Source organism: Panthera uncia (assembly GCF_023721935.1).
Source record: "Panthera uncia isolate 11264 chromosome B2 unlocalized genomic scaffold, Puncia_PCG_1.0 HiC_scaffold_24, whole genome shotgun sequence".
Classification (NCBI taxonomy): domain Eukaryota; kingdom Metazoa; phylum Chordata; class Mammalia; order Carnivora; family Felidae; genus Panthera; species Panthera uncia.
Genome location: NW_026057580.1, coordinates 45,425,817 through 45,451,818, shown reverse-complemented (window position 1 = coordinate 45,451,818; position 26,002 = coordinate 45,425,817). Strand labels below are relative to the sequence as shown.

The 26,002-nt window shown below is 37.2% G+C and overlaps 1 protein-coding gene and 1 long non-coding RNA gene across 4 annotated transcripts in view; one reads left to right on the top strand and one right to left on the bottom strand.

Moving 5' to 3' along the window:
- The window catches only part of CEP162 (centrosomal protein 162), a 100,535-nt gene that overhangs the window by 68,991 nt on the left and 5,542 nt on the right, over nt 1–26,002 (top strand). For 2 of the 3 annotated variants that reach the window (XM_049653965.1, XM_049653963.1), the window contains 4 exons: nt 6,929–7,141; nt 10,697–11,349; nt 15,224–15,365; nt 17,624–17,722. In XM_049653965.1, coding sequence (XP_049509922.1) covers nt 6,929–7,141; nt 10,697–11,349; nt 15,224–15,365; nt 17,624–17,722 — 1,107 coding nt within the window. The remainder of the gene's footprint in view (nt 1–6,928; nt 7,142–10,696; nt 11,350–15,223; nt 15,366–17,623; nt 17,723–26,002) is intronic. The other variant, XM_049653964.1, reaches the window with a different exon arrangement.
- Nucleotides 365–26,002, bottom strand: LOC125938672 (uncharacterized). Its single transcript, XR_007462766.1, has 3 exons — nt 25,948–26,002; nt 13,968–14,025; nt 365–705 (listed from the first exon to the last, which is right to left on the bottom strand). It is a non-coding gene; the product is annotated as an uncharacterized LOC125938672 (long non-coding RNA).

Genomic DNA, 26,002 nt, shown 5'->3' with positions numbered 1-26,002 from the left:
GGGAGACCTTTTCAAAAATTATGTAGTAATGCTTATTAGGATAAAGATTTTTTTCATTAAAGTAGTCATATGTGGGGTGGAATATTAACTTTTTCCTTTTGTTTTTAAAACTCTGTAATTTAGCATTTGTATTCATAACTCAGTTATTAAAACGAAAGAAGGATTTCCAGCCCTGTGCATAAGGGAGCATAATTCTATAGTCAAGTCATGACACTTAAATATACAGTTACTATTCCATCACAAACCCAAAACTGTGAGGTCATCACTGGGCTCAATATTACCCCAGTTTTCTGAGAGAAGGAAAACTAAAAAATTAGCTTTTTGTTCCTTTTACAGGACCTGTTCTTATAGTAAAAGGTATGGTCGGTAACTTGGCTTAGTAGCCAGGAGAGGAATAGGACAGAGGTATTTTAAAGAGTTAGAAGTATTCTGAAATAACTATAGTACAGGATTGCTTGCCTATTTTTCAGTGCTTTTGATTTAGATTAGCTAATGTAGACGAAGCCATCCAGAATTGTGAGAGAGAAAAGACCAAAGCAACTACTTCCCTATTTGATGACTTTAAGAGAAATAATTTAGAAAGTTATTTTATTTACTTGTTGATTTACTTTATTAGTTTCTCTCCTCCATTGGAGTACAAGTGCTGTTAAAGCAGGGATCTGGCTTATCTTGTTTGCCTTCTGTATCTCCAGTGCAGCGCCATATCTGGGAATTAATAAATGAATGCAGAACTAAATGTAACAGAGTGAAAACAAATGAAGCATGCTTAAAAGCAAAATTAAGACTTGAAATGGTAAATCATATTGACTAGAAATATAGCACTGAATACAAATTATCTTCCTCTTTTATTAATGTTTTCATTAAGGGGTGCCTGGGTGGCTCAGTTGGTTAAGTACAAACTTCGGCTCAGGACATGATCTCATGGTTTGAGTTCAAGCCCCATGTCAGGCTCTGTTCTGACCGCTCAGACCCTGGAGCCTGCTTCAGATCCTGTGTCTCCCTCTCTTTCTGCCCGTCCCCCACTCACACACTCTCTCTCTCTCAAAAATAAAAAAATAGGGGCACCTGGGTCGCTCAGTCGGTTGAGCAGCCAACTTCAGCTCAGGTCATGATCTCGCGGTCTGCGAGTTCGAGCCCCGTGTCGGGCTCTGTGCTGACAGCTCAGAGCCTGGAACCTGCTTTGGATTCTGTGTCCCCCTCTCTCTCTGCCCCTCCCCTGCTCATGCTCTGTCTCTCTCTCTCTCAACAATAATTTTTTAGCGTTTATTTATTTTTGAGACAGAGAGAGACAAAGCATGAATGGGGGAAGGTCAGAGAGAGGGAGACACAGAATCTGAAACTCTCTCAACAATAAATAAACATTAAAAAATTAAAAAAATAAATAAATAAAAATTAAAAAATGCTTTTGTTAAAAAATGTATTGGCTTACCATTTTAGACTATATCTTTCTAAAATATTGTTTATTAATAATATTTTATATAGTTTACTGTGTGTACATTTCAGATCTTACTCTGTTCCCATGAACATTTCCATCCTAATGATTTTAAACCTTACTATATATTTATTGTTTTAATGTTTATTTATTTTTGAGAGAGAGAAGAAGAGAGAGTGGGGAGGGGCAGAAAGGGAGGAAGAGAGAATCCCAAGCAGGCTCTATGCCGTCAGCACAGAGCCTAACAAGGGGCTCAAACTCACAAACTGTGAGATCATGACCTGAGGCAAAGTCAGAGGCTTAACCGACTGAGCCACCCAGGCGCCCCTAAACCTTAATATATATTTTAAAGTAAAGGTATATCACAGTGTATTCAGAATCATTTTGGAGCCATATTCTGAAATAGGTTAATTCTCATTTTCTAAATAGTTCATTTTCTAAATAGAATAAAATATATAAAATAAAATCTCATTTTCTAAATAGTTCATAATTAAAAATGGGGCCAATTAATTAGATGCCTGTTATAATGAAAATTTCAGATTATGTGCAATTTTTAATTCATACTTTTATTTAATGGAATATTCCATAGTTTAATTTCCAATGAGAATATCAATGACCGAAGAAAAATATTAAAAAGCAAAATTAAAGAAAATTAAAGTAAAATCTAATTTTCCCCAAAAATGTAATAAGCACTTCAAGATATCAAAATTATGTTGAAATATTTCTTAAAATTTTAAGTGAATGCATTAATTATAAATATGTTAAAACATTCTTTTTTTTTTACATTCAAGTTAGCATATAGTGCAATAATGATTTCAGGAGTAGAATACAGTGATTCATCACCTACATATAACACCAAGTGCTCATCCCAACTGTCTTCCTTAACTGTTGCCCATTTAGCCCATCCACCCACCCATAACCTCTCCAACAACCCTCATTTTTTTTCTCTATATTTAAAAGTCTCTTAAAAACATTCATTTTTTAAAAATCTAGCTCTTCTCTTTTCAATATACATTTTGTGTATGTGTATGTATGTATCTTTGTATGCTTAGATCTACTTCAAATAACTAGATTTTTAATACCAGAGAAAGCAAAACTTTGAAAATGTCACAATTGAAGTTATCGATATTTGTATCTGGATATATTTCAATTTATGGTGCATATATGAAAGTGCAAGCAGTCTTCATGACTGGAAATATTTACTATAAATGTTGTAAATGAACAATATTCAATGCCTAACATGAACAATATTCAAGTTATATATAGGATTTTAAGTACCAGCAATGCATCTTGCCTTAGGGGGTGTAGTTTTTGAGACCAGATCATAATAAAAGCCAACATTATCAAGCCCTCGCTGTATACTGGGTGTTCTGCTAAGCACTTTACCAAGATAAATGTCATTTGATCCTCACTTAAGTGTGCCAATGCCATGAAATTGGTATTGTCATTCCCATTTTACCAGTGAGGCAAAAGAAATGTAGATTGAGGAGTAGACACAGGTCATAAAGCTGGTGGCACAATCTGAACTCCAAACAAGCTCTAACCAGTGCACTAGACTGCCTCTCAGGTTTTATTTTATTTTATTGTATGCTCAGAGGTAGAAAACTATTCAATAAAGAATTTACTATTTTAATATGTTTTTCAAACACATCTAAACTGTAATTTAACAAAAACAGATATAAACATATGTACATATATAATATCAAGCTCTAATTTCTGTAGACCCTGGTACAGTTCTTTCTCACAAAAAGACCATAAAATATGTTATTGCTTATTAGACTAAATGAAAAGTAGTGTTTTGTGAAGACTTCATTAAATATCATCTAACCCTCCTTGCTTTCTAATTGAAAGAAGTAACTGTAATTTTAAAAATAGATTAAACTTGGAGCGCCTTGGTGCCTCAGTCGGTTAGACGTCTGACTTTGGCTCAGGTCATGATCTCAGAGTTGGTGAGTTTGAGCCCCGTGTCGGGCTCTGTGCTGACAGCTCAGAGCCTGGAGCCTGCTTCAGATTCTATGTCTCTCTCTCTCTCTCTCTGCCCTCCCCTGCTCATGCTCTGTCTCTCTATCTCTCTGTCTCTCTCTCAAAAAATAAACAATACCAACACAACAGAAATAAAAGCAATAATAAGAGAATATTATGAGCAATTATATGCCAACAAAATGGGTAATCTGGAAGAAATGGACAAATTCCTAGAAACATATACACTACCAAAACTGAAACAGGAAGAAATAGAAAATCTGAACAGACCCATAACCAGGAAGGAAATTGAATTAGTAATCAAAAATCTGCCAAAAAACAAGAGTCCATGGCCAGAGGGCTTTCCGGGCGAATTCTAGCAAACATGTAAGGAAGAGTTAACACCTATTCTCTTGAAACTGTTCCAAAAAATAGAAATGGAAGGAAAACTTCCAAACTCTTTTTATGAAGCCAGCATTACCTTGATTCCAAAACCAGACAGAGACCACACTAGAAAGGAGAACTATAGACCAGTTTCCCTGATGAACATGGATGCAAAAATCCTCAACAAGATATTAGCCAACCGGATCCAAAAATACATTTAAAAAATTATTCATCACGACCAAGTGGGATTTATACCTGGGATGCAGGGCTGGTTCAATATCTGCAAAACAATTAATGTGATTCATCACATCAATAAAAGAAAGGACAAGAACCATATGATCCTCTCAGTTGATGCAGAGAAAGCATTTGACAAAATACAGCATCCTTTCTTGATAAAAACCCCCAAGAAGGTAGGGATAAAAGGAGCATACTTCGAGATCATAAAAGCCATATATGAATGACCCAATGCTAATATCATCCTCAGTGGGGAAAAATTGAGAGCTTTCCCCCTAAGGTCAGGAGCAAGACAGGGATGTCCGCTCTCACCACTGTTATTCAACATAGTATTGGAAGTCTTAGCCTCTGCAATCAGACAACACAAATAAATAAAAGGCATCCAGATCGGCCAGGAGGAGGTCAAACTTTCACTCTTTGCAGATGACATGATACTCTATATGGAAAACCCAAAAGATTCCATCAAAAGACTGCTAGAATTGATTCATGAATTCAGCAAAGTTGCAGGATATAAAATCAATGCACAGAAATTGGTTGCATTCCTATACACCAACAATGAAGCGACAGAAAGAGAAATCAAGGAATCCATCCCATTTACAGTTGCACAAAAAACTGTAAAATTCCTAGGAATAAATCTAACCAAAGAGGTGAAAAATCTACACACTGAAAACTATAGAAAGCTTATGAGAGAAATTGAAGAAGACACAAAAATTGGAAAAAGATTCCAGGCTCTTGGATAGGAAGAACAAATATTGCTAAAATGTCAATACTACCCAAAGCAATCTACATATTCAGTGCAATCCCTATCAAAGTAACACCAGCATTCTTCACAGAGCTAGAACAAACAATTCTAAAATTTGTATGGAACCAGAAAAGACCCTGAATAGCCAAAGCGATCTTGAAAAAGAAAACCAAAGCAGGAGGCATCATAATCCCAGACTTCAAGCTATACTACAAAGCTGTAATCATCAAGACAGTATGGTACTGGCACAAGAACAGACACTCAGATCAATGGAACAGAATAGAGAACCCAGAAACAGACCCACAAACGTATGGCCAACTAATCTTTGACAAAGCAGGAGAGACTATCCAATGGAATAAAGACAGTCTCTTCAGCAAGTGGTGCTGGGAAAACTGGACAGCGACATGCAGAAGAATGAACCTGGACCACTTTCTTACACCATACACAAAAATAAATTCAAAATGGATGAAAGACCTCAATGTAAGACAGGAAGCCATCAAAATCCTCAAGGAGAAAGCAGACAAAAACCTCTTTGATCTTGGCCACAGCAACTCCTTACTCAACATATCTCCAGAGGCAAGGGAAACAAAAGCAAAAATGAACTATTGGGACCTCATCAAAATAAAAAGCTTCTGCACAGCGAAGTTAACAATCAGCAAAACTAAAAGGCAACCAACAGAATGGGAGAAGATATTTGCAAATGACATAGCAGATAAAGGGGTAGTATCCACAATCTGTAAAGAACTTACCAAACTCAACACCCAAAAAACAAATAATCCAGTGAAGAAATGGGCAAAAGACATGAATTGACACTTCTCCAAAGAAGACTTCCAGATGGCCAACTGACACATGAAAAAATGCTCAACATCACTCATCATCAGGGAAATACAAATCAAAATCACAGTGAGATAACACCCCACACCTGTCAGAATGGCCAACATTAACAACTCAGGCAACAACAGATGTTGGCGAGGATGCAGAGAAAGGAGAACCCTTTTACTCTGCTGGTGGGAATGCAAGCTGGTACATCCACTCTGGAAAACAGTATGGAGGTTCCTCAAAAAACTAAAAATAGAACTACCCTACAACCCAGCAATTACACTACTAGGCATTTATCCACGGGATACAGGTGTGCTGTTTCGAAGGGACACATGCACCCCCATGTTTATAGCAGCACTATCAACAATAACCAAAGTATGGAAAGAGCCCAAATGTCCATCAATGGATGAATGGATAAAGAAGATGTGGTATATATAGATACAATGAAGTATTACTTGGCAATCAAAAAGAATGAAATCTTGCCATTTGCAACGATGTGGATGGAACTGGAGGGTATTATGCTAAGTGAAATTAGGGAAAGACAAAAATCGTATGACTTCACTCATATGAGGACTTTAAGAGACAAAGCAGATGAACATAAGGGAAGGGAAACAAAAATAATATAAAAACAGGGAGGGGGACAAAATAAAAGAGACTCATAAATATGGAGAACAAACTGAGGGTTACTGGAGGGGTTGTGGGAGGGGGGATGGGCTAAATGGGTAAGGGGCACTAAGGAATCTACTCCTGAAATCATTGTTGCACTATATGCTAACTAATTCGGATGTAAAGTTTAAAAAATAAAAAAAAATAAACATTTAAAAACAAAAAAAAAACTTCAGTTGGAGGGGGACATTTGTAGGAAGGTTGGGGTAGGGTAGAGATTGTTGCACATAGGGGCAGGTGCTTAGGAAGCTGTGTGTTTATTGTACAAATTCTGTACATTCATATGCAGATGTCATTTTTCAATCAATAGATAGTATAAATACAATCATCAAAGGGAGTCTGTGGGAAAAAGGGAAGGGAAAAAGCTTTCTCTTCAGAAATATTGGGTATTACTAGTACAGTAGAAAGTCCCAAGATCTGTTTCGGATAAATGTAAGAGGATTTCTGTAAATTAACCAGTAACCAGTACTAAATTAGACATTAAACTACAGGGTTTTAAAATCAGATAATCTAGGGATGTAAAATTTGAAATTAATCTGTGTTTCTGTGCATATGATTCAGTCTTGTGATATGATATAAACATCTCTTTGAAATCTAGACATGACTGATAGAGCATAATCTAAATTTATACATGAAACTGCTTAATTTTAATATATTTGTGATCTTACATATATGCAAAAATATTTTAATAGGTTAAGGAAATGGAAGGAATTCTAAAGAGAAGATATCCCAATTCTTTACCTGCTTTAATACTGGCTGCATCAGCAGCTGGTGATACAGTGGATAGAAATACAGTGGACTTTATGGAGAAAAGGATAAAAAAACTAGAGGCTGATTTGGAGGGCAAAGATGAAGAAGCAAAGAAAAGCCTTCGTACCATGGAACAACAGTTCCAGAAGATGAAGGTGGGTGCCATCTAGCCATGGACATGGGGCTCAGATCTCAAGGTTTCAGTATTGTGGGAGCTGGGCACTTCTTAGGTCTCATTTTAACAAATAATTTTAAACATCCTTCCCTGTAAAACCTTTACCATGCATGTCAGTAGATGCAAAAGAAATCTAGACCCATCCTATCTTTTTTGCTCTTCTTTATCTACTTTTCTTTTTATTTCATGCATAGAAAATCAAGCACAGTGTTCCTCTCAGTGATGCTAGAATTAGTGGTAATTAAGTTATGAAAAGGCAAAGTAAAACATGTCTGGTGTATATTCAGCATAAAATGTTTTTTTAGTTACCATGGGTGAAAATACTTTTTTGAGGGATGCCTGGGTGGTTCAGTAGGTTAAGCAGCCCTCTCTTGATTTTGGCTCAAGTCATGATCTCAAGGTTCATGAGATCAAGCCCCATGTTGGGATCTTGCACTGTGGTGTGGAGCCTGCTTGGGATTCTCTCCCTCTCTCTCTCCCTCCCCTCCCCCCCCCCCCCCCTCTCCTATCCCTGTTTGTGCATGTGCTCTCTCTCTCAAATAAACATTAAAAAAAAAAAAAAAAGAAAATACTTTCTTGAAATTTCCCTAGACAAGGGGGAGGAAATGAGACAGAAGAATATCTTTGGAGTAGAGCAGGGAGCAGGGCAATGTTGGTTGAAAATGTCTTACTTTCTGAGTTTTTTAATCCTTTGTGAGGAATGAATCAGAAAATACAAGTAGTAGGATGACCAAGTATGAAAGAAGATGTGATATTTAATTTACTTTAAAAAATTTGTTTAGCACACAGTTTCTGCAGTAATTCTTGCTAGATGCTTTCACGAACATTTTAGTTCATCCTGCATCATCCTTCCAATCACCAGTGAGAAACAGATATTGCTACTCTGCTTCACAGATGAGGGAACGGATGTTCACAATTTAACTTCTTGCCTGAGGTGCTATTGCTGGTGAGTGACAGAGGCCTCAAATCCACAGGCCACAGATTTCTATCTTGAGAGAAGCAACAGATGATAGAATATTAGATTCCAGAAACAGTAAAAGGTTGAAAACCTGGAAGTACATTGGCCTGCTAGGTAACTTAAGGTCATGTCAAGGAAGTTGGCTTTACTTTATTTCATACTCTTTCAAATCTCTCAGCCCCCTACCTGGTTTTCTTTGTTCTCCTGTCCTAAATTCCAAGGCGTACTTCTCTTTTAACTACCCTCTTTTCAACCATACTTACCTCCCTTACCTTCTGCTCCAGCTCACCCATCTCTTCCTCTGCTCCTCCTCTCACACAGATCTGTGTTTGTGAGGAGGTGGCATAGTTGAGAGAGGAGAGCTGTCACGGGTGTCTAGGCGTCTGATCCTGGGAATTTGCTCGGTGCTACTTGGCAATCCTCTTGCTGTGACTGATCAGTTTCTTCCATTCCCCTAAACACTCACCACAGACCTCCTTCCATCAGGTTCATGTGACCCCCACACCACCTTTAGCAGACTGCCTCCTATCCATAGGAGACTGTGGCATGATAGAAAACACACAGGCTTTCTAGGGTCAGACCAACCTCCAGTCCCCAGACCGGACTTTGCGCTAGTTACTTTACCCTCTGAGCCTCTGTCTCCTCATATGTAAGAGGAGTTGTTATCTACAACTGACTTATTGCCAAGTATGCCACTTTTTCTCCTGAATTTTTTTCAATTCCTCTGTTCCTTTTCATCACCGTGTTACTTGGCTGCCATCATTAAGAAACAATGACCTGGATAACTATTGTAATCTCCTGACTAGTTTACATATACCCACATCACTCCATCCTCTAATCAGCTCTTGCTGCTAAAGCCAAAATTATATTTTCATATCTGTGTCTTATACACATACACACACACACACACACACACACACCCCTACCTTTATTTATATCCCTCAATAACTTCCTGTTCCTCTTAGGTTAAATAAATGGCTTATAAATCCATGTATAGCCACACCCCTCTTGCTGTCCAGTGTGTTCTCACACTCTGCTTTCTCATCCAGTCATATGTGTTTCTCCTACTTGCCATGTTTCCTGCAGCCACAGAAGTTTGTACACTTACCTCTGACTGGTATGCTCTGCCCACTTCTTTCAGTTGAGATAGATGTTCCTGCCCTTTAGCTCTTAATCCAAGCATTGCTACCCCAGTGAAACCTTTGTGGACTCCCTGGTAGACAAATTATCTTATAGGCACTTTCCATGCACTTCTCCATTTTGTCTACCATGTTCACAGCTGTTTCGATTGGATCATGAGTGATCTCTCTCCCCATCTAGCTTCTGGACTTCGTGATGGCTGGAACTGTTCTGCTTTTACTCACCATTGTGTTCCATCATTCAAGACACAGAGTAGATGTTAAAATATTTTAATTAGTTAGTCCTTAATTCATAGGATATTGGGAGGATTGAGTGGCAAAATATATGTAAACAGCCCTACTGCCTTATGTGGAGTATAGCAAACATTCAATAAATGATTATAGTAATTACAGCTACTATTAACATTCCAGTGACCACATAGAGGCTAGAATTCCAACCCTCTACCTGATTTTTATATATCTAAATCTCTTCACCCTGATTTTTCTCTTTTTGTGCTTCCTTAGCCCATCCCATTCCTGTCTCTGCTCACTCTTTATCACTTCTTCCTTTCATTCTGGCTCCCAATACACACCAAGCATTAGATTGCCTTTGCAGGTGTTCTTCCTACTTCCGTAATGTCCCTGCTTCCACTTATCCCCAAATTTACATTCCTCTCTCAAGCCCAAACCTAAATGTGCTCCCTCTATTCACTCTTCCCCCTTCTCTCAGGCACACAGGGGGAGCCTCGTCCTCTTTGCACCATATTCATAGGCCCATTATCACAGTTATCATAGGACACTGAAATTTTCCATCGCTCTCCTGACCAGGCTATAAACTGTTTGAAGGCATGAGCTGGACTTCTTTATCTCTAGAATCTGGTACAGTGCCTGGCACACAGCGGTAGCTCAATAAATATTCATTGAATGAATGAACACTGTTGTGCCCCCTCTGCAGAGTAACCTACTTAGGCTATTTTGTTTATAATAATAAAGCTGCAGTGTGACAAATCCAAGCTGACTTACTCCCTATGAGATTCCTAAATTGATACTAGCAAGTTGAAAATGGGCTATCTCTTAAAGATTTCAGCACCCCCAATATCTTTCCCTGTTTATCCTCAGAGTATAGTTTGTCAGTTTGCATAGTGAAAGGTACACAATAATAGGTTTGATTGTGATACTTAAAATAAATTTTGGGGTGTAGAGGAATGTGTTATATAATGTTTATAAAGCAACACGCTAATTATGAAATTATACAACATATTGAGAACATATAACGTTATGCTCTTTAAAGATTAGGACTTCAGCCCATTGGACTGACTCAGGGAACAGAGCTAGAAGCATCAGAACATGTAATGAATGCCTGAATGAAGGAATAGGTAGGACCTAGTAGAATGCTGGGCTTTGGGAACAAGTGACATGCTTAGCAGTGGTTTGACGTTACATGGATTCCTTTCTGCAGATCCAGTATGAACAGAGACTAGAGGAGCAGGAGCAGCTACTTGCCTGCAAATTGAAGGAAGCACCCCAGAACCAGCCTGACAGCTCCTCCAGGGTTGAAGCACTAGAGAAGGAGCTCGACGACATCAAGGAAGCCCATCAAATCACTGTAAGAAACCTTGAAGCTGAAATAGACATTCTTAAACATCAGAATGCTGAATTGGAACTCAAGAAAAACAATAAAGATGGTAACGATTTCCAGTCTATAGAATTCCAGGTAGAACAGGCTCATGCTAAAGCTAAACTGGTGCGACTCAACGAGGAGCTGGCTGCGAAGGGGAGAGAAATACAAGACCTTTCAAAAACTGTGGAGAGGCTCCAGAAGGAGAGAAGGATGATGCTGTCTAATCAGAACTCTAAGGGTAGAGAGGAAGTGACTACAAAAAGGGGGAAGAAAGATGGTTTGCATTCAGGTAAAGGAAGTGCTAACGCATTCCCTGGAACCCTGGATGGCAAGCGTTACCAACCACACACTTTTACTGATTCCCATGTTTCAGAGGTTTTACAAGAAAACTGCAAATTGAAAAATGAACTGGAGAGATTAATTGTGGAGAGGAATGAGCTGAAGATGAAATCTGAAGCAGCAGTGACCCAATTTGAAAATTCCATGAAAAGGTAAAATGTGAATTTGTAAATATATGGGGATATAAAAAGATAAAAATGCCAAAATTATAAGATAGATTTCCTCTAGATTATCAATTTTACCCTCAGCTGAATTCATCACCAAATTTTATGAAGTTGTACTGCATTGCTAAGCATAGATCTCTTTCAGAGTAGGATCCTCTACCTGTTGAAGGCCAAATCCTGATAAACCTGAATCTCTGTCAGCCCAAACCATGTGCTTGGGCTGACCGATCTTGTCTTTCTGCAGTTTTCCAGATGGTGTTAATAAGCTGACCCACTGGGCCTTCTTATAAATGAATGTCATCATTTATGACTGCCATGGGCAGACTGCAGAAAACTGCTATTATAAAACTAGCTGACATTCTAAGAGGAAAGATCCTCTTTTCCAAAATAACTCTTAAAGTTAATCTAGTGATCACATCCATTCATGCCTTAAAGAACTTTTGTGCTCATTCCTTCTCAGAATCACCAGGTACTGTCTACTGTCTTTCCTCTGAGCCTTCTAACATGCTCAGATCTTTTTGTCCATCATCAAACCAAGTCTCTACTCATCTTTCTGTCAGGAACACTTTTCCACAAGTAGCGTCTTATTTGCAACTCACTTCCTCTTAACCGGGACTCTTATCCTCAGCACTCTTTTAAATGTGATCTCTCAGTAGTGCTCTTTCCTGGTCCAGTGGTGTTTTCTCCATTTTCATTCTCCTTGACATTGTTCTTTCTTGAAATGGCTTCCTCCCATAACCTCCATGACTCACACTAGGGAGTGTGACTAGTGCGCCTCTCCTGTACCTTTAACCGACTCCTGACTCTTCTTTCTCCTTCCACAAAAAACAGACTTCTACCAGGGTTTATTTTCAACTTTCTGTTTATTCTCTGTTCTTTATCCATTGCTAAATTCATGTATTCTTATGGCTTCTATGAACCACAAACCCGATTTACTTTTCAAGGCTGTTTTCTTCCCTGAGCTCAGATGTTAAATCTACTGGGGTTTTTTGGATTATTCCTCTTAGACTCAGTAGTATCTCAAATTTTATTCCTTTTTTTACCTATAAACTAGCTCCCCTCACAGCTTCCCCATCTCCATCTAGCACCATATTTTTTCAGTTGTCAAGTCCAGCTTTTACCTCCTTTATTTCTTGGGCTCACAGTTTATGGGGGTGCTTCCTTATAAATAGGTCTCCTTTCACTTTCTACCTTACTGTAGTGCAGCCTTACTTGCTTTACTACAGCATCCCACCCTAATCTCCCTGATTTTTGTTTCTGTCTCCCCTAATCATTTTGCTTAAAAACCATTAATATTCTTAAATATCCCTGTATTTGAGTTACTCTGCCCTCCACTGAATCCCAGCTTCCTGAAGTATCACGACTAACTTACTCCATGTGGCTTCTCAAGTGCCATCACCATTACAAGACTTCTGTGTGGGCCTTAGTTGCTGAAGGTCTTTACTACATTTTGCTCATTCATGTTTCAAGTGCTACCTCTTCCACAAAATATCTCCTAGAGCCTCTCAGGAAATTTCCTGCTCTCACTTCCAACTCCTCCATAACTTATATACCGTGTGCCAGTATTGAATATCAAGAAAGCACTAATCAGACAGTGCCTGGTAACTCCTTGAGAACTGATGTAAGATTATACTTCTTTGCAACATGGTAAAGGAGCAGAGTGAGCATAGCAAGCACCGGACAAATGCTTATTGAATGATGGGCAGCTGTGTCTGAATGCTTCCATATTGAAACCTTGTGTTTTTAGTTCTCAATGTGATAATAAAAATAAAGCTATTAGGAAAGAATTGCATTCTTTCCTAGAAAAAATTGAAATTTATCCTATAAATTTTCCTATATATAATTTATAATTTTTTAGTATTGCTTAATCTGTTTTTCAGGCAGCTCTGGGCCTGATAAGTAAAGAATATAACCTTTCCTAATCCCAGATTTAGGCCAGTGGGGTATTTTGTTTGTTTATTTGTTTTTTTTTTTACTTTAGTTCAGTTGTGTCATAAGTGCTTTAGATTTTTATGCTTTTCCATACTGTTTCCATGAATAAATGTTCATATAGTCAAATGAGCAACTGATAAATTTGTTTATAGCAACAGTGAGTCACTAAATATCTGCTTTGAATAAAATCCTATCATTTTTTGGGGTGCGTGGGTAGCTCAGTCAGTTGAGCATTTGACTTCAGCTCAGGTCATGATCTCACAGTTTGTGGGTTCGAGCCCCACATTGGGCTCTGTGCTGAACACTTGCTCAGAGCCTGGAGCCTGCTTCAGATTCTGTGCCTTGTTCTATCTCTCTCCCCCTCCCCCACTCACGCTCTGTCTCACTCTGTCTCTCAAAAATCAATAAATGTAAAATTAAAAAAAAATTTTTTTAAATCCTATCATTTTTTAAATAACTTTTCCAATAAGAAAGAAAATGTTTATCTGTAAGAAATGTATTGTCTTTATCAGAACTTTACCATTTATTAAACATACCATTTATTAATTAAACTGCCTTTTAATGCATAAATTTTATCACACAAATCAGTAGTCTCTCACATTTAATAATCCAGACTAATCAGGTGCAAATTACACTGGGTCCTAAAGAATTACTGTAAATATTATTTTGGTTACCTGACATGGCAGCTAGCCCTGGAGTCATATGTGTGGAGCACAGACTGGTGAACATTGCCTAGAGAAAAAGAAATTGGAAATTCTAAAAGGAACTGTGACTACCCAGATTAAGAATCTGGGCAAAAAATCTGAGTTTATCTTAAAGATAAAATGTTTGTGGTGCCTGGGTGGCTCAGTCAGTTAAGTGGCTGACTTCAGGTCAGGTCATGCTTGCACAGTTTGTGAGTTCAAGCCTCAGGATAGCTCAGAGCCTGGAGCCTGCTTCAGATTCATTCTCTCTCTCTCTCTCTCTCTCTCTCTCTCTCTCTCTCTCTCTCCCTCTCCCCCCCTCCCCCCCCCCCGTCCCTCCCTCCCTCTCAAAAATAAATAAACATTGGGGCGCCTGGGTAGCTCAGTCAGTTAAGTGTCCAGTTTCAGCTCAGGTCGTGATCTCACGGTTCGTGAGTTCAAGCCCCGCGTCCGGCTCTGGGCTGACAGCTCAGAGCCTGGAGCCCGCTTCAGATTCTGTGCCTCCCTCTGTCTGCCCCTCCGCTGCTTGCACTCTGTCTCTCACATTGTCTCAAAAATAAGTAAACATTAAAAATAAATAAACAAACATTTAAAAATAATAATAGTGGCGCCTGGGTGGCTCTGTCGGTTGAGCTTCTGACTTTGGCTCAGGTCATGATCTCGCAGTCCGTGAATTCAAGTCCCACATCAGGCTCTGTGCTGACAGCTCAGAGCCTGGAGCCTGCTTCAGATTCTGTCTCCTTCTCTCTCTGCCCCTCCCCCACTTGTGCTCTCTGTCTCTCAAAAATAAATAAATGTAAAAAAAATTTTTTTTTTAATAAAAAAGTAAACAAAAGAAGATAAAATATTAGGCCCTTGCTTTAAATCCAGACAGAACATTTAGAACCTTCCATTCTCTCAGAAAGTACAGCCCCAGGCTAGGGAGCCAGTGGAAGGCCCAGATTTTGAGGTCTAACACTGTGCTGGGCTTGAACCCCAGCTCTGCAACTTCCTAATCTGAACTCCAGAGACATCACTCTTTCCAAAACTGAACTCTGCCCTTATAAAATTCAGTAAATAATAGTGAGCTCATGGTGTGGTTGTAAGAACTCACAAGCAATAATGTATAAAGCATCTGACAAAGTGCAGTAAGTCATGGTGTTCTTTCCCTATGCCTCTTTAATTTCCAAGCTTCCTGCACTATTTTTATGCTAACTCTGAATTGAAGAGCTGTTTTTATGTGTGATTTTGTTTGGTTTGCTCTACAGGGTCAAGGAAGATACTGCAGCACACATTGCATCTCTCAAAGCATCTCATCAGAGGGAAGTAGAGAAACTCCTTTGCCAAAATGCAGTAGAAAATTCTTCTTCCAAAGTAGCTGAACTAAATCGTAAGATAGCAACTCAAGAGGTAGACAACTTTAACAATCTTTCCTTGGCTTTAAAATTATTTTTTTCAGGACTGTTAACAGAACATTTAACTTCACTTTTTAGTAGAAATGAGAAAATATTGACTTGATTTTTTTTAGTAGGAGAGGATGCCGTTACCATTTAACTATTCTACTTTAAAACTATTCTCTCTAAATAAGTGGTTTCACAGTTTTGTCCCTGTATTTCTCAAATAGTTCTTCTCCTAAGTCATTTGTAACAAATGGTAGAAGTATGGTCAATCACATTTTGTGGTTGAGAACTGAGTACTTGAACTTGAATGTTGAATCATTTCCCTCTACCCAAGTCCCAGCTGACAAGTAATTATCCTAGTCATTCTCTTGCCCATTTATCTTTCATTCATTAAACAAATAATGATTCGGGGTCTATAGACAATGAAGCACTAGGGATAAAATAATGAACAGAGATATGCACACAGCTTGTAGCCATTATGAAACAGTCTTCTTAGAATTATGACAGAATATGCTGAAAGCTTATCCACATTTCTTTAAAAAAGTGTATCTTCCTTTTTGGTTAGTTTGTATATCTTCAAGGAATATCTATGATTATCTACTGTGATGGTAGCAAGTTGAAAAAAAACAGCATTAAAATAGAATTTGTATCTGCAACTTACTTTCAAATGGTGTATCCCAGGAAAAGAAAGAAAAATAAGGCAAATATGGCAAAAATGTTAGCAGTTGGTAAATCAAATTAAAGAATATGGGTCCACTGTGTTCTTTTCTCTAGGTTTTAATTTTTAAAAACAAGCTGAGGGAGAAAGACTTCAAGAAACAGTTATCTTACCATTATTTCTCCCTTTAATAATCATTTAATAGTATCTTGATTAAAAACAAATTGCTCAACTAAGAAGTTTAAGTATGGACTGGGTGTTAGATATTATGAGATTATTGTAAATTTTTTAGGCATAAAAATGTTGTTGGGTGGCTTAGCCAGTTAAGCATCCAACTCTTGATTTGGGCTCAGGTCATGATCTCATGGGATCGAGCCCCAAATTGAGTTCTGCACTGAGTGTGGGATTCATTCTCTCCTTTTCTCTCTGCCTCTCCTACTCATGGATGTGCGTGCGCACACACACACACACACACACACTCTTTCTCTCTCAAAATAAATAAACATTAAAGAAAATGCTGTTGTGGTTTTGTGAGATGTCCTTGTAAGAAGATGCATGTTGAAGCATTTGGGGTATTTTAGTGTGAAATGAGGTCTGTAATTTAAATTCAAACAAAGAATTTTGACTCTTTTAATATTTCAATGAGAAAGTGCTTTTTATTTTTTTTTTAACATTTATTTATTTTTGAGAGAGAGAGAGAGGGAGCGAGCATGAGTGGGGGAGGGGCAGAAAGAGGGAGAGACACAGAATCCGAAGCAGGCTCCAGGCTCTGAGCTGTCAGCACAGAACCCATGAACAGCGACATGACCTGAGCCCAAGTCGGACGCTTAGCCGACTGAGCCACCCAATCTTTGTACAGCAGTTGCAGATAACTTATCTGGCTTTTTTCCCCATAGGAGTAGGGTGTCAGTGGGCAGTATAAACATTATATCAAGTTATTATATATTATGTAGTTGGGAGAGGTGGGAAAAGTAGTGTCATTATGCCATAGTGCCTGCCCTAAGTGTTACTTTCCCAGAGTTCTAAATGTAATATTGTAAATTATAAGTTAAATGGAAGTCAGCATAGCCTGATGGTAAAAACAGTAAAAGTATTAGAGGTAATAGATGCATATTTTCCTAAGTTTTAAGATCCTTGATGAAAGTATCTATTTCAGGTTGCCAAAAAAATATAAGCGTGGTATTTATTTCATGCTTATTAATAGGCTTGTGCTATTATTCTACTTAATCACAAAGTGATAAAGACAGTATTGGCTATCTTCAAAATGCTTAGACTTTACAGAGGTTTATTTTAAAAGGTATTTTTCAGGCCTTCAGAAGAAAAGTATTAGAGATAAAGAAGCCAAGTAGTTACACAGCCATTATTTGTCATACATGTGATACTTTCCATTAAATATTGAAAGAAAATAATGAATGTATTCAGTCAGCTTAATTTATTCAATGAACTTGATTCCTGTGACATTTTATTTTTGTTAGAATTTGGTAATTTAAAAATATTAGGATTTTTTTTTTTTTGCTACAAAAACACGTCATTAGTTGGTTTTCTGATATTTTTCAAATAATGTTTGAGAAGAGTTCTATTAACTCAGTACTTCTAACATAATTTCATAGGTACTTCTAAAACATTTCCAAAATCAAGTTAACGAACTGCAGGGTAAACAGGAGTCTCTGGTAGTTTCTCAAGTTCGAGAAGAAATCTTACAGAAAGAGGTAAGAAGTAACAAAAATATTGTACTAAAAAGCTGTTTCTTAGCCATTTCAATCATATTCTTATTTTTGTATTAATTTTTGTTAACTTAAATGTATAAATGGAAATAACCTGAAAGTATCACATCAAAAAAGTAATAACTTGTTTATAGTTAGTCTGCTTTGCCCAGGTGAAACTCTTCAATGGGTAAATAAGTTTCTTATATATTTGTATTTGATTTTGAGATTTTTCTGGGCAGTGGGGAAATAGGGAGAGGGGCATTTGGTTCTTTTGATTGTTTTAGGAGGAAAAATTGGATGGTTAAGGTCATTTTTGTATTAAGTACTTGATACTGTTAAGAAATAACTGAAGTAGTCATTACAGTGATGCTGGATCCCCAGTAACAATATTATAGGAGATAGATCTTTCTGGAAACTCACCGTTTTTATTACTCTAAGATCCCTTTGATTCTAGAAAGTGTAAAACACCAGACAACTGTGCATTCCATTCTTTGAAGTGTATCCACCACATTTTATTATTCAAGAATTTATTAAACCATACAGGAAAAACATTGCATTATGAAAAGATTAATATAAAAATACTCCACAGTTACATAACTGTCAATTTAAAAAATCTTGTTTCAGTAATTGAAAGGCTGTGGTTCAACATGTGCATTCTTTTCAGTGTTTAAGATGTACATAAACTTTGTTGTATAAGCAATAAGTTAACAGAACTTCACAGACCTAAGGTAAAATTTTGGGGAAAAGCAATAAAAGGAAGTCTGTTCTAATGTTTGCAAGATAAAGATTAAGATCACTTTTAGTTAAGTTACAGTGTGTTCTTAGTTTAAGAATAGCTAAAATAGTTTGGAAATAAAAAAAGCTGCAATACATGATTTTCAAGCCTATTTACTAGAAAACTAAAACACTCCATCTTTTGAATGAAATGACAATCTGCCTTTCAATAAACAGTATATCTATAATAGTTATGTTAACAGGGCTTATTTATTCCCACTACTGATAACCTCCTGAGGGTCCTCAAAGGGATTTTCTCTTAGGCTGATGGGAACAGCTCATTTTCCCAGCCCTACATTAGCTCCCAGATTGTTCAGGCTGCCATTTCCACTGGCTTCGAAACCCTCTGGGCAGCAAAGTAGGCAGTCATTGAGTTCATCTATTGTGTTTCCCTTCTCACATGAATCACCATCCTGCAGTGCTGTTAAGCTGATGTTTGAAAACAGTTTCGTATGTCCTCGGTTGTTCTGGTTGTTTAAGAAAGGAGGGTAAACCCCTGTCTCTTTGTGACCACAGAGAAACTACAATATACATCTTTTAACACTAGCAAATCCTGTTTTATTTGGTTACTGCTTGTTTGTAATGCATCTCTGCCTTTCTACCTCTATCTACCTTTCCATTTATTTGTATCTACTTCCATTATCAATGTCTTGTAGATTTAAGTGTAGAAATCTTTCACCTTCTTGTTTAAATTCACTAAGTTTTATCCTGTTTTTTGATGCTTTTTGAATGGTAGCATTTTCTTTTTTAGGTAGTTCATTATTAATGTACAGAAACAGTACTGATCTTTGTTAATTTTGTATCCTGCAACTTTACTGAATTCACTGATTAGATCTAACAGTTTTTTGGTGGAGTCTTTAGAATTTTTTATATATAAAATCATGTCACCTGCAAATAGAGACTATTTTAATTCTTTCCTATCCTGATGCCCTTTATTTTTCTTGCCTGATTGCTCTGGCTAGGGCCTTTTGTACTATAATGAATAGGAGTAGTGAGAGTGAGCACTCTTGTATTGTTTGTGAACTTAGAAAAAAAGCTTTCAAGCTTTAGCCATTGAATATGATATTAGCTGTGGATTTATCATATACTGTATTATTGTATTGAGGTAAATTCCTTCTATACCTAATTTAATAGCTTTTATCATGAACAGATGTTAAATTTTATCAAATGTTTTTTTCTGCATTTATTGAGATGGTAATATTATTTGTTTCTTCATTCTATTATTACCTTGTAATGTATTACCTTGATTTTTGTATGTTGAACCATCTTGCGTCCCAGAGATAAATTTCACTTGATCATGGTGAATATTTTTAATGCACTGTTGAATTCAAATTGCTAGTATTGTATTTAGAAGTTTTTCATTTATGTTCATCAGAAATAGTGGTCTGTAGTTGTCTGATAGTGTCTTTGGCTGGTTTGTAAAATGAATTTGGAAGTGTTCCCTCTCTTCTGTGTTTTGGAAAAGTTTGAAGAGGATTAGCATTAATTCTTTAAATGTTTGGTAAAATTCACTTATGAAGCCATCTGGTCCTGGACTGTTCTTTTTTGGGAGATTTTTTATTATGGATTCAGTCCCCTTAGTAGTAATTGACTGTTCAGATTTGGGGTTTTTTTTCCTGATTCAGTCTTGTTATGTTGTATGTGTCTAAGAATTTTTCCATTTCTTCTAGGTTGTCCAGTTTGTTGGCATATAGTTCATAGTAGCCTTTTGTGATCTTTTGTATTTCCGTGGTATCTGTTGTAATGTCTCCTTTATCATTTATAATTTCATTGATTTGAGTCCTCATTTTTCCTTGGTTAATCTAGCCAAAGATTTGTCAATGGACAAATGTCAATGTCAATGTCTGTCCTTTCAAAGAACAAATTCTTAGTTTTGTTCATCTTTTCTATTATTTTCCTGTTCTTGGTTTTGTTCATTTCTGCTCTGATCCTTCTCTCTTCTACCTGTGGGCTCAGCTTATCATTCTTTTTCTGGTTCCTTAAGTGTAAACTTAAATTGTTTATTTGAGGCCTTCTTGTTTTTTAGTGTGTGAATTGCTGTGAATTTCCATCTTTGGGTTGCTTTTGCTACATCCCATTAATTTTGGTTTCTTGTGTGTTTCCATTTTTGCTTGTCTCAAGACACATTATTTCCCCTTTAATTTCTTCTTTGACCCATTGGTTGTTAAGGAGAATCATGTTTAATTTCCATGTATTCGTGAGTTTTCCAGTTTTCCTTATCACTACTGATTTTCACGCCATTGTGGTCAGAGAATATAGTTGGTATGATTTCAGTCTTCTTGCATTTGTTAGATTTATTTTGTGGCCTATCATACAGTCTATCCTTGAAAATATTCCATGTGCACTTGAGAAGAATGTTTATTCTGCTGTTGCCAGATTCAGTGTTGTGTATGTGTCTATTATATCCATTTGGTCTATAGTGTTGTTCAAATTTGCTATTATTCACTGCCTGGATGATTAATGTGTTGTTGAGAGTTGGGTATGAAGTCCCCAACTGTTATTGTATTGCTGTTTATTTCTTCTTCTGGCTCTGTTACTTGGCTCTCTGAAGTTGAGTGCAAACGCAATTACTATGTCATCTTCTCGGATTGATATTGACTTCATCATTTATGTAATGACCTTTTTTTTGGTCTCTTTTTACCCTTTTAAAATCTATTTTGTTTGATATAAGTATAGCTACCCCTGCTTTCTTCTGAATACAATTTGCTTGGAATCTTTTTTCCATCTTTTTACTGTCAGTCTATGTGTGCCTTTAAGACTAAGGTGAGTCTCTTTCAGGTAATATATCATTAGATCTTACTCATCCATTCAGCCATTCTGTCTGTTGATTGGATAATTTAATCCATTTACATTTAAAGCAGTTATTGATAGGTAATGACTTATCACCATTTTGTTGATTATTTTCTGGCTGTTTTGTAGGTCCGTTTTTCATTGTTTCATATCCTGGTATCTTTTTTGTGTTTTGATGTCTTTTGGTATCAGTATGCTTTAACTTCTCTTATTTTGTGTAAATACTATAGGTTTTTCCCTGATGGTTACCATGAGGCTTATAGAAAATATCTTCAAATTATAATACCTTATTTTAAATTGATAACTTCAATTAAATTCCTAAACTTTACACTTTTATCCTTTCCCTCACATTTTAGGTTATGTTACAGTTTACCTGTATTTTATATCCTGTAATTTATAGCAGATTATTATAGTTATGGTTATTTTTATCCCTTTTGTCTTTTAACTTTTAAACTACAGTTGTATGTGGATTACGCACCACTGTTATCATGTTATACAATCTAACTTTGATTATATATTTACCATTACCAGTGAGTTTTACACTAACTTCTTATGTTTTTACAATGTTAATTTTCTTTTATTTATACTTAAAGAGCTCCTGTTAGCACTTTTTGTAAGGCAGGTCTAGTGGTGAAGAACTCGCTCAGCTTTTATTTGTTCAAAAAAGTCAGTTTTAGCCATTATTGCTTTAAATATACTCTGTCCTTTTCTCTTTCTCTTGTTGTGGAATTACCATAATGCAGATACTACTTGTTTTGATTGTGTCCCATATGTCTCATAGGCTTTTTCATTCTTTTTGCTCTTTTGACTGTATAATTTTAAATGACTTGTCTTTTAGATCACTGGCTTTCTTCTGTATGGTCAAGTCCCTATTGAATTCTTCTATACAGTCATTGTATTCTTCAGCTCTGGTATTTCTGTTTTGGGGTATTTTTTTCATGGTTTTTATTTCTTTGTTGAACTTCTTGTTTTGTTCATGCATTGTTTTCCTAATTTTGTTTAGTTGTCTGTATGTTCTTGTAGTTGTGTAAACTTTTTAAAGAGGATTATTCTGAATTCTTTGATCATAGAGTTCACAGATCTCTATTTCTTTAGGGTTAGTTTATTGGAGCTTTCTTTTCTTTGGTGGTGTCAGATTTTCAGATCCTTGTTTCCTTTGGTTGGTGTCTGTATTTGAGTAAGTAGTCTCCTCTTCCAGACTTTACAGATTCACTTTGGCATAAACAGTGTTCAACAGTCAGTGCACTTTGGGTTTCTGGATGTGTCTGGTGGTGATGTCCTTGGACAGGGGTGGCTTGCTGTCAGGGTTTGTTTTTTGGCCAAGGCTACTGCCCAGGTAGCTACTGCCCAAGACCTCACTCTCTGAGGTCAAGAGTGGGGAGGTGTCACTAGTTGAATATAGTTGGATAGAAATTTTGGCTTGGTTCCCTGCCTAATAAGTCTTTAGGAAGGACTTCATGGTTGCCCAGATTCTCTCATAAGGTTTTTATTAGACTCTTGGGGACTGGATATATACTCAGCAATAGATGGGGCTATGAATTAGCTTCTCTGCCCTGGTGGGATGACAGGATAGGCCCCAGTGCCTGTGTAGTTCATTGTCTGGGCACACAAATCAGGCAAGATTGTGTACTGAATTCTCTGGCTGACAGGGCCACATGCTCTGTTGATGGACAGAAAGCATAGCCTGTGGCTCTCCCCAAGTGGCACTGTATGTAGGGCTCTCGGGATGCTCTGCAGCTTCCCATATGCTCTGGTTAAGTTCTTTGGTTGAGCAGCCAGAAAGCTGTATTCAGCAATGGGCAAACTTCAAATGAGTTTCCTGGCCCAGGAGCAATGTAAGAAACTGCTCTAATGCCAGTAAAGCTTTTTGACTGTAGTCTTGACTCAAGCCAACCAGTGCCCCAAGTTCCCTGGCCAAATAGGCCATTGGCTTTGCAGACTATCAACTCTGACTGCTGGACTCTATTCTAGTATTGCTGGGCTACCCAGCTTTTCAGGTGTTCTACTCAGGCTTTCTGGTCAAGCAGCACTGTGATCTTCACTCAGCAGTGTGCCAAAGTGTGGCTTAGCTTCCCTGCCTGAGTGGATGCAGTCCCAGCTTGAGGGCTGGCAAATCTTTCTGTTTGAGGACCTGAGTCAGGCAGACCTGCATCCCACCAAATTCCACAGTCAGACTATACCACCGACTTGGATCTATAGGTGAGCAAAGCTGCTGGTTGGGCTTACTACTTTGGGCACTGCAAGTATGAATTCAGTCTGCCAAGATCTAACTGCCAGTTGTTACAAGCCCTTCCCCACGTCTCCATCACAATCAGATTCCTAGTGATTAGTCCCCATGGGATAAAGACATGCGGGGGCTCTCAAGAAGTGACCCACAACACTGGGGGAGTTGGATGTCCAACCCAGGCTGTCTTTTCCCATGGAGAAATGGTAGTCTCAGGGGAGACCTCTCCATATTGTGCTGCCTGGGCCTGAGGGAGGGGCAATGCAGCCAGCATGTAGCCACTCTGCTTACCCTTATGATGTAGTCTGTCTTGGTCTCTGTGATGCAGGGGGATGCTTCAGCCTCACCCTCATATTATATCATTCTCTCAGTTGCATCTAGTCCATGAATAATTGTTAGTTCTTATGAGGGGGGACAGCATCAGGAACTACCTATGTCACCACCTTGATGACGTCACTCTTCCTTTATTAACGCTTTTTTTATATTACTTTATAATAGTCAAAATCATAATGATAGTTATCATTTATTATTTAGTATGTGCTAAGCACTGTGGTAAGTGCTCTGTGTAGTTTTCACCATATCCCAAAAGGATAGGTACTATTATTCCCATTTTATAGATGAAGATTGATGCTAAGAAAAATGAAATAATTTGCTTCAGGTTACCAAGCAATGTGTAAAAAGTATCTGCATCAGAACCCAAGACTTCTTACTCCAGGTCCCAGGCTCTTAATTACTATTTTACTAATGCTGTATTTCTGGACATCAGGTATTTGCCAATTTTTTTTTCCATAGTATTCAAGAAGCAGGAATAATTTTTGATCATTCATCTCATGTATCCAGTTACTTCCATAGGATAAATTCACTAAAATACAAGGATTTTAAAATACATACATTCACTTTAATTATACTTTTAAAGATGCTTTTAAGTAGGCACTGATGAAGGGAAATTTTTCCTACTTTTTGTCTAAATATAAATTTCTAAATTTATGTAATTTATAAACTAATGTTTAATCATTGGTGAATTCATTAATTCATGAATAATTATTAAACACCTGTGCTCTGGCATGCTTTATGTGCTAGGAATACTGAGAACAAGATAGACAAATCTTTGGTCTTACAGAGCTTACATTTTATTTGGGGAATCAGAAAATAAATGTAAAACTTGATAAAATTAACTGAGACAATATCTGTGAAGTACTTAGCATAGCACCTCGCACATGATAATGTCATGACTCTACTACTTACCCTTTAAGACTTTATTCAAAGACAGCTGCCTCAGGTTAAGAGTCCTGCAACCTAGCTCTGGTTCCAGTTAGGTATTCCCCACTCATCACCTCATTGCTACTTGGTCATCTCTCCATAACAACATACTATATTAGAATTCTCATTCACTTGACTGCTGCTTTCACTAGAGCAGAACATCCCAGCTGGTGTACCAGGAATGGATTCCCTATGGATCATAAAATAGCAATTACTGGAAATGTTGTCTCATTATAAACCCAAAGTCACTTTTCAGTCATTAAGTTTACAGAAGCTGAAGTGATATTTGACCATTACATGTATGACAATGCCTCTTACAGATTTCTTAGTTCAGCAATCACTGGTTTTGTGTTATAATTTTTAGTAATCATTGTTTTGACATAGAAGATTTTATGCCCAGCACTCATCACTGCAGCATGTTCTCTAGGGTCTCTCTCCCTAACCTTTCTGCAAATCATCCCAATTAAAGTCTGCAAATTTCTGTGGTCACTGATGATATCCCATGGATATCCCACATATTAATATTTAGACTTATGTAGGCTTATAGTTTCACATTTGAAACTAGAAAGAGTGGCAGTTTTGGGAGGGGTTGGGTTTTTTTGTAGTGTTATTAGGTACTGGGTGTTTCCATGGAAAATTTGGTTGAATTTGTTAATTTTAGCCATTTTTACTTGTTAATTATTTTGCCTTTTGATACTAACAGGAAATAATTATGAGTATATGGTATAAAGAAAATGCAGTTGTTTCACCAAGCCCAATATAAAGATATCTCAGATCCCCTCTATATTACTGACTGGCACCATGAAAATATCACCATTTTCTCTGCAGACCATGGTATAAAAAAGGAGGTACCACACAAGACTGTAACCTCCATGACTAGGTCATCTCTGTATCCTCAAGACCTAAGACAACAGCTAGAACAGAAAGAGTTCAGTATATTCTCTCTTTTATAAACATAAATGTATTTGTGGAATGAATTATTATAAAGTGATAAGAGCCAGAAGAGGATTACAGATAGAATTATAGAAAGTTGACAAAAGGAGGATTCATATTTACTGAACTCTGTGTGTGTTGGAAGCTATACTGGGTAGGGTGCTTTAAATGTTTGATTAATCCTAGAAGTAATCATCCTTTTTAAATATTTTGTAGCAAAGCTGAATATACCACAGACAGTACCCACCTTCATTTTTAATGCTATAATCAGCCTGGCATACGTGAGAGGAAGTGATCCAGTC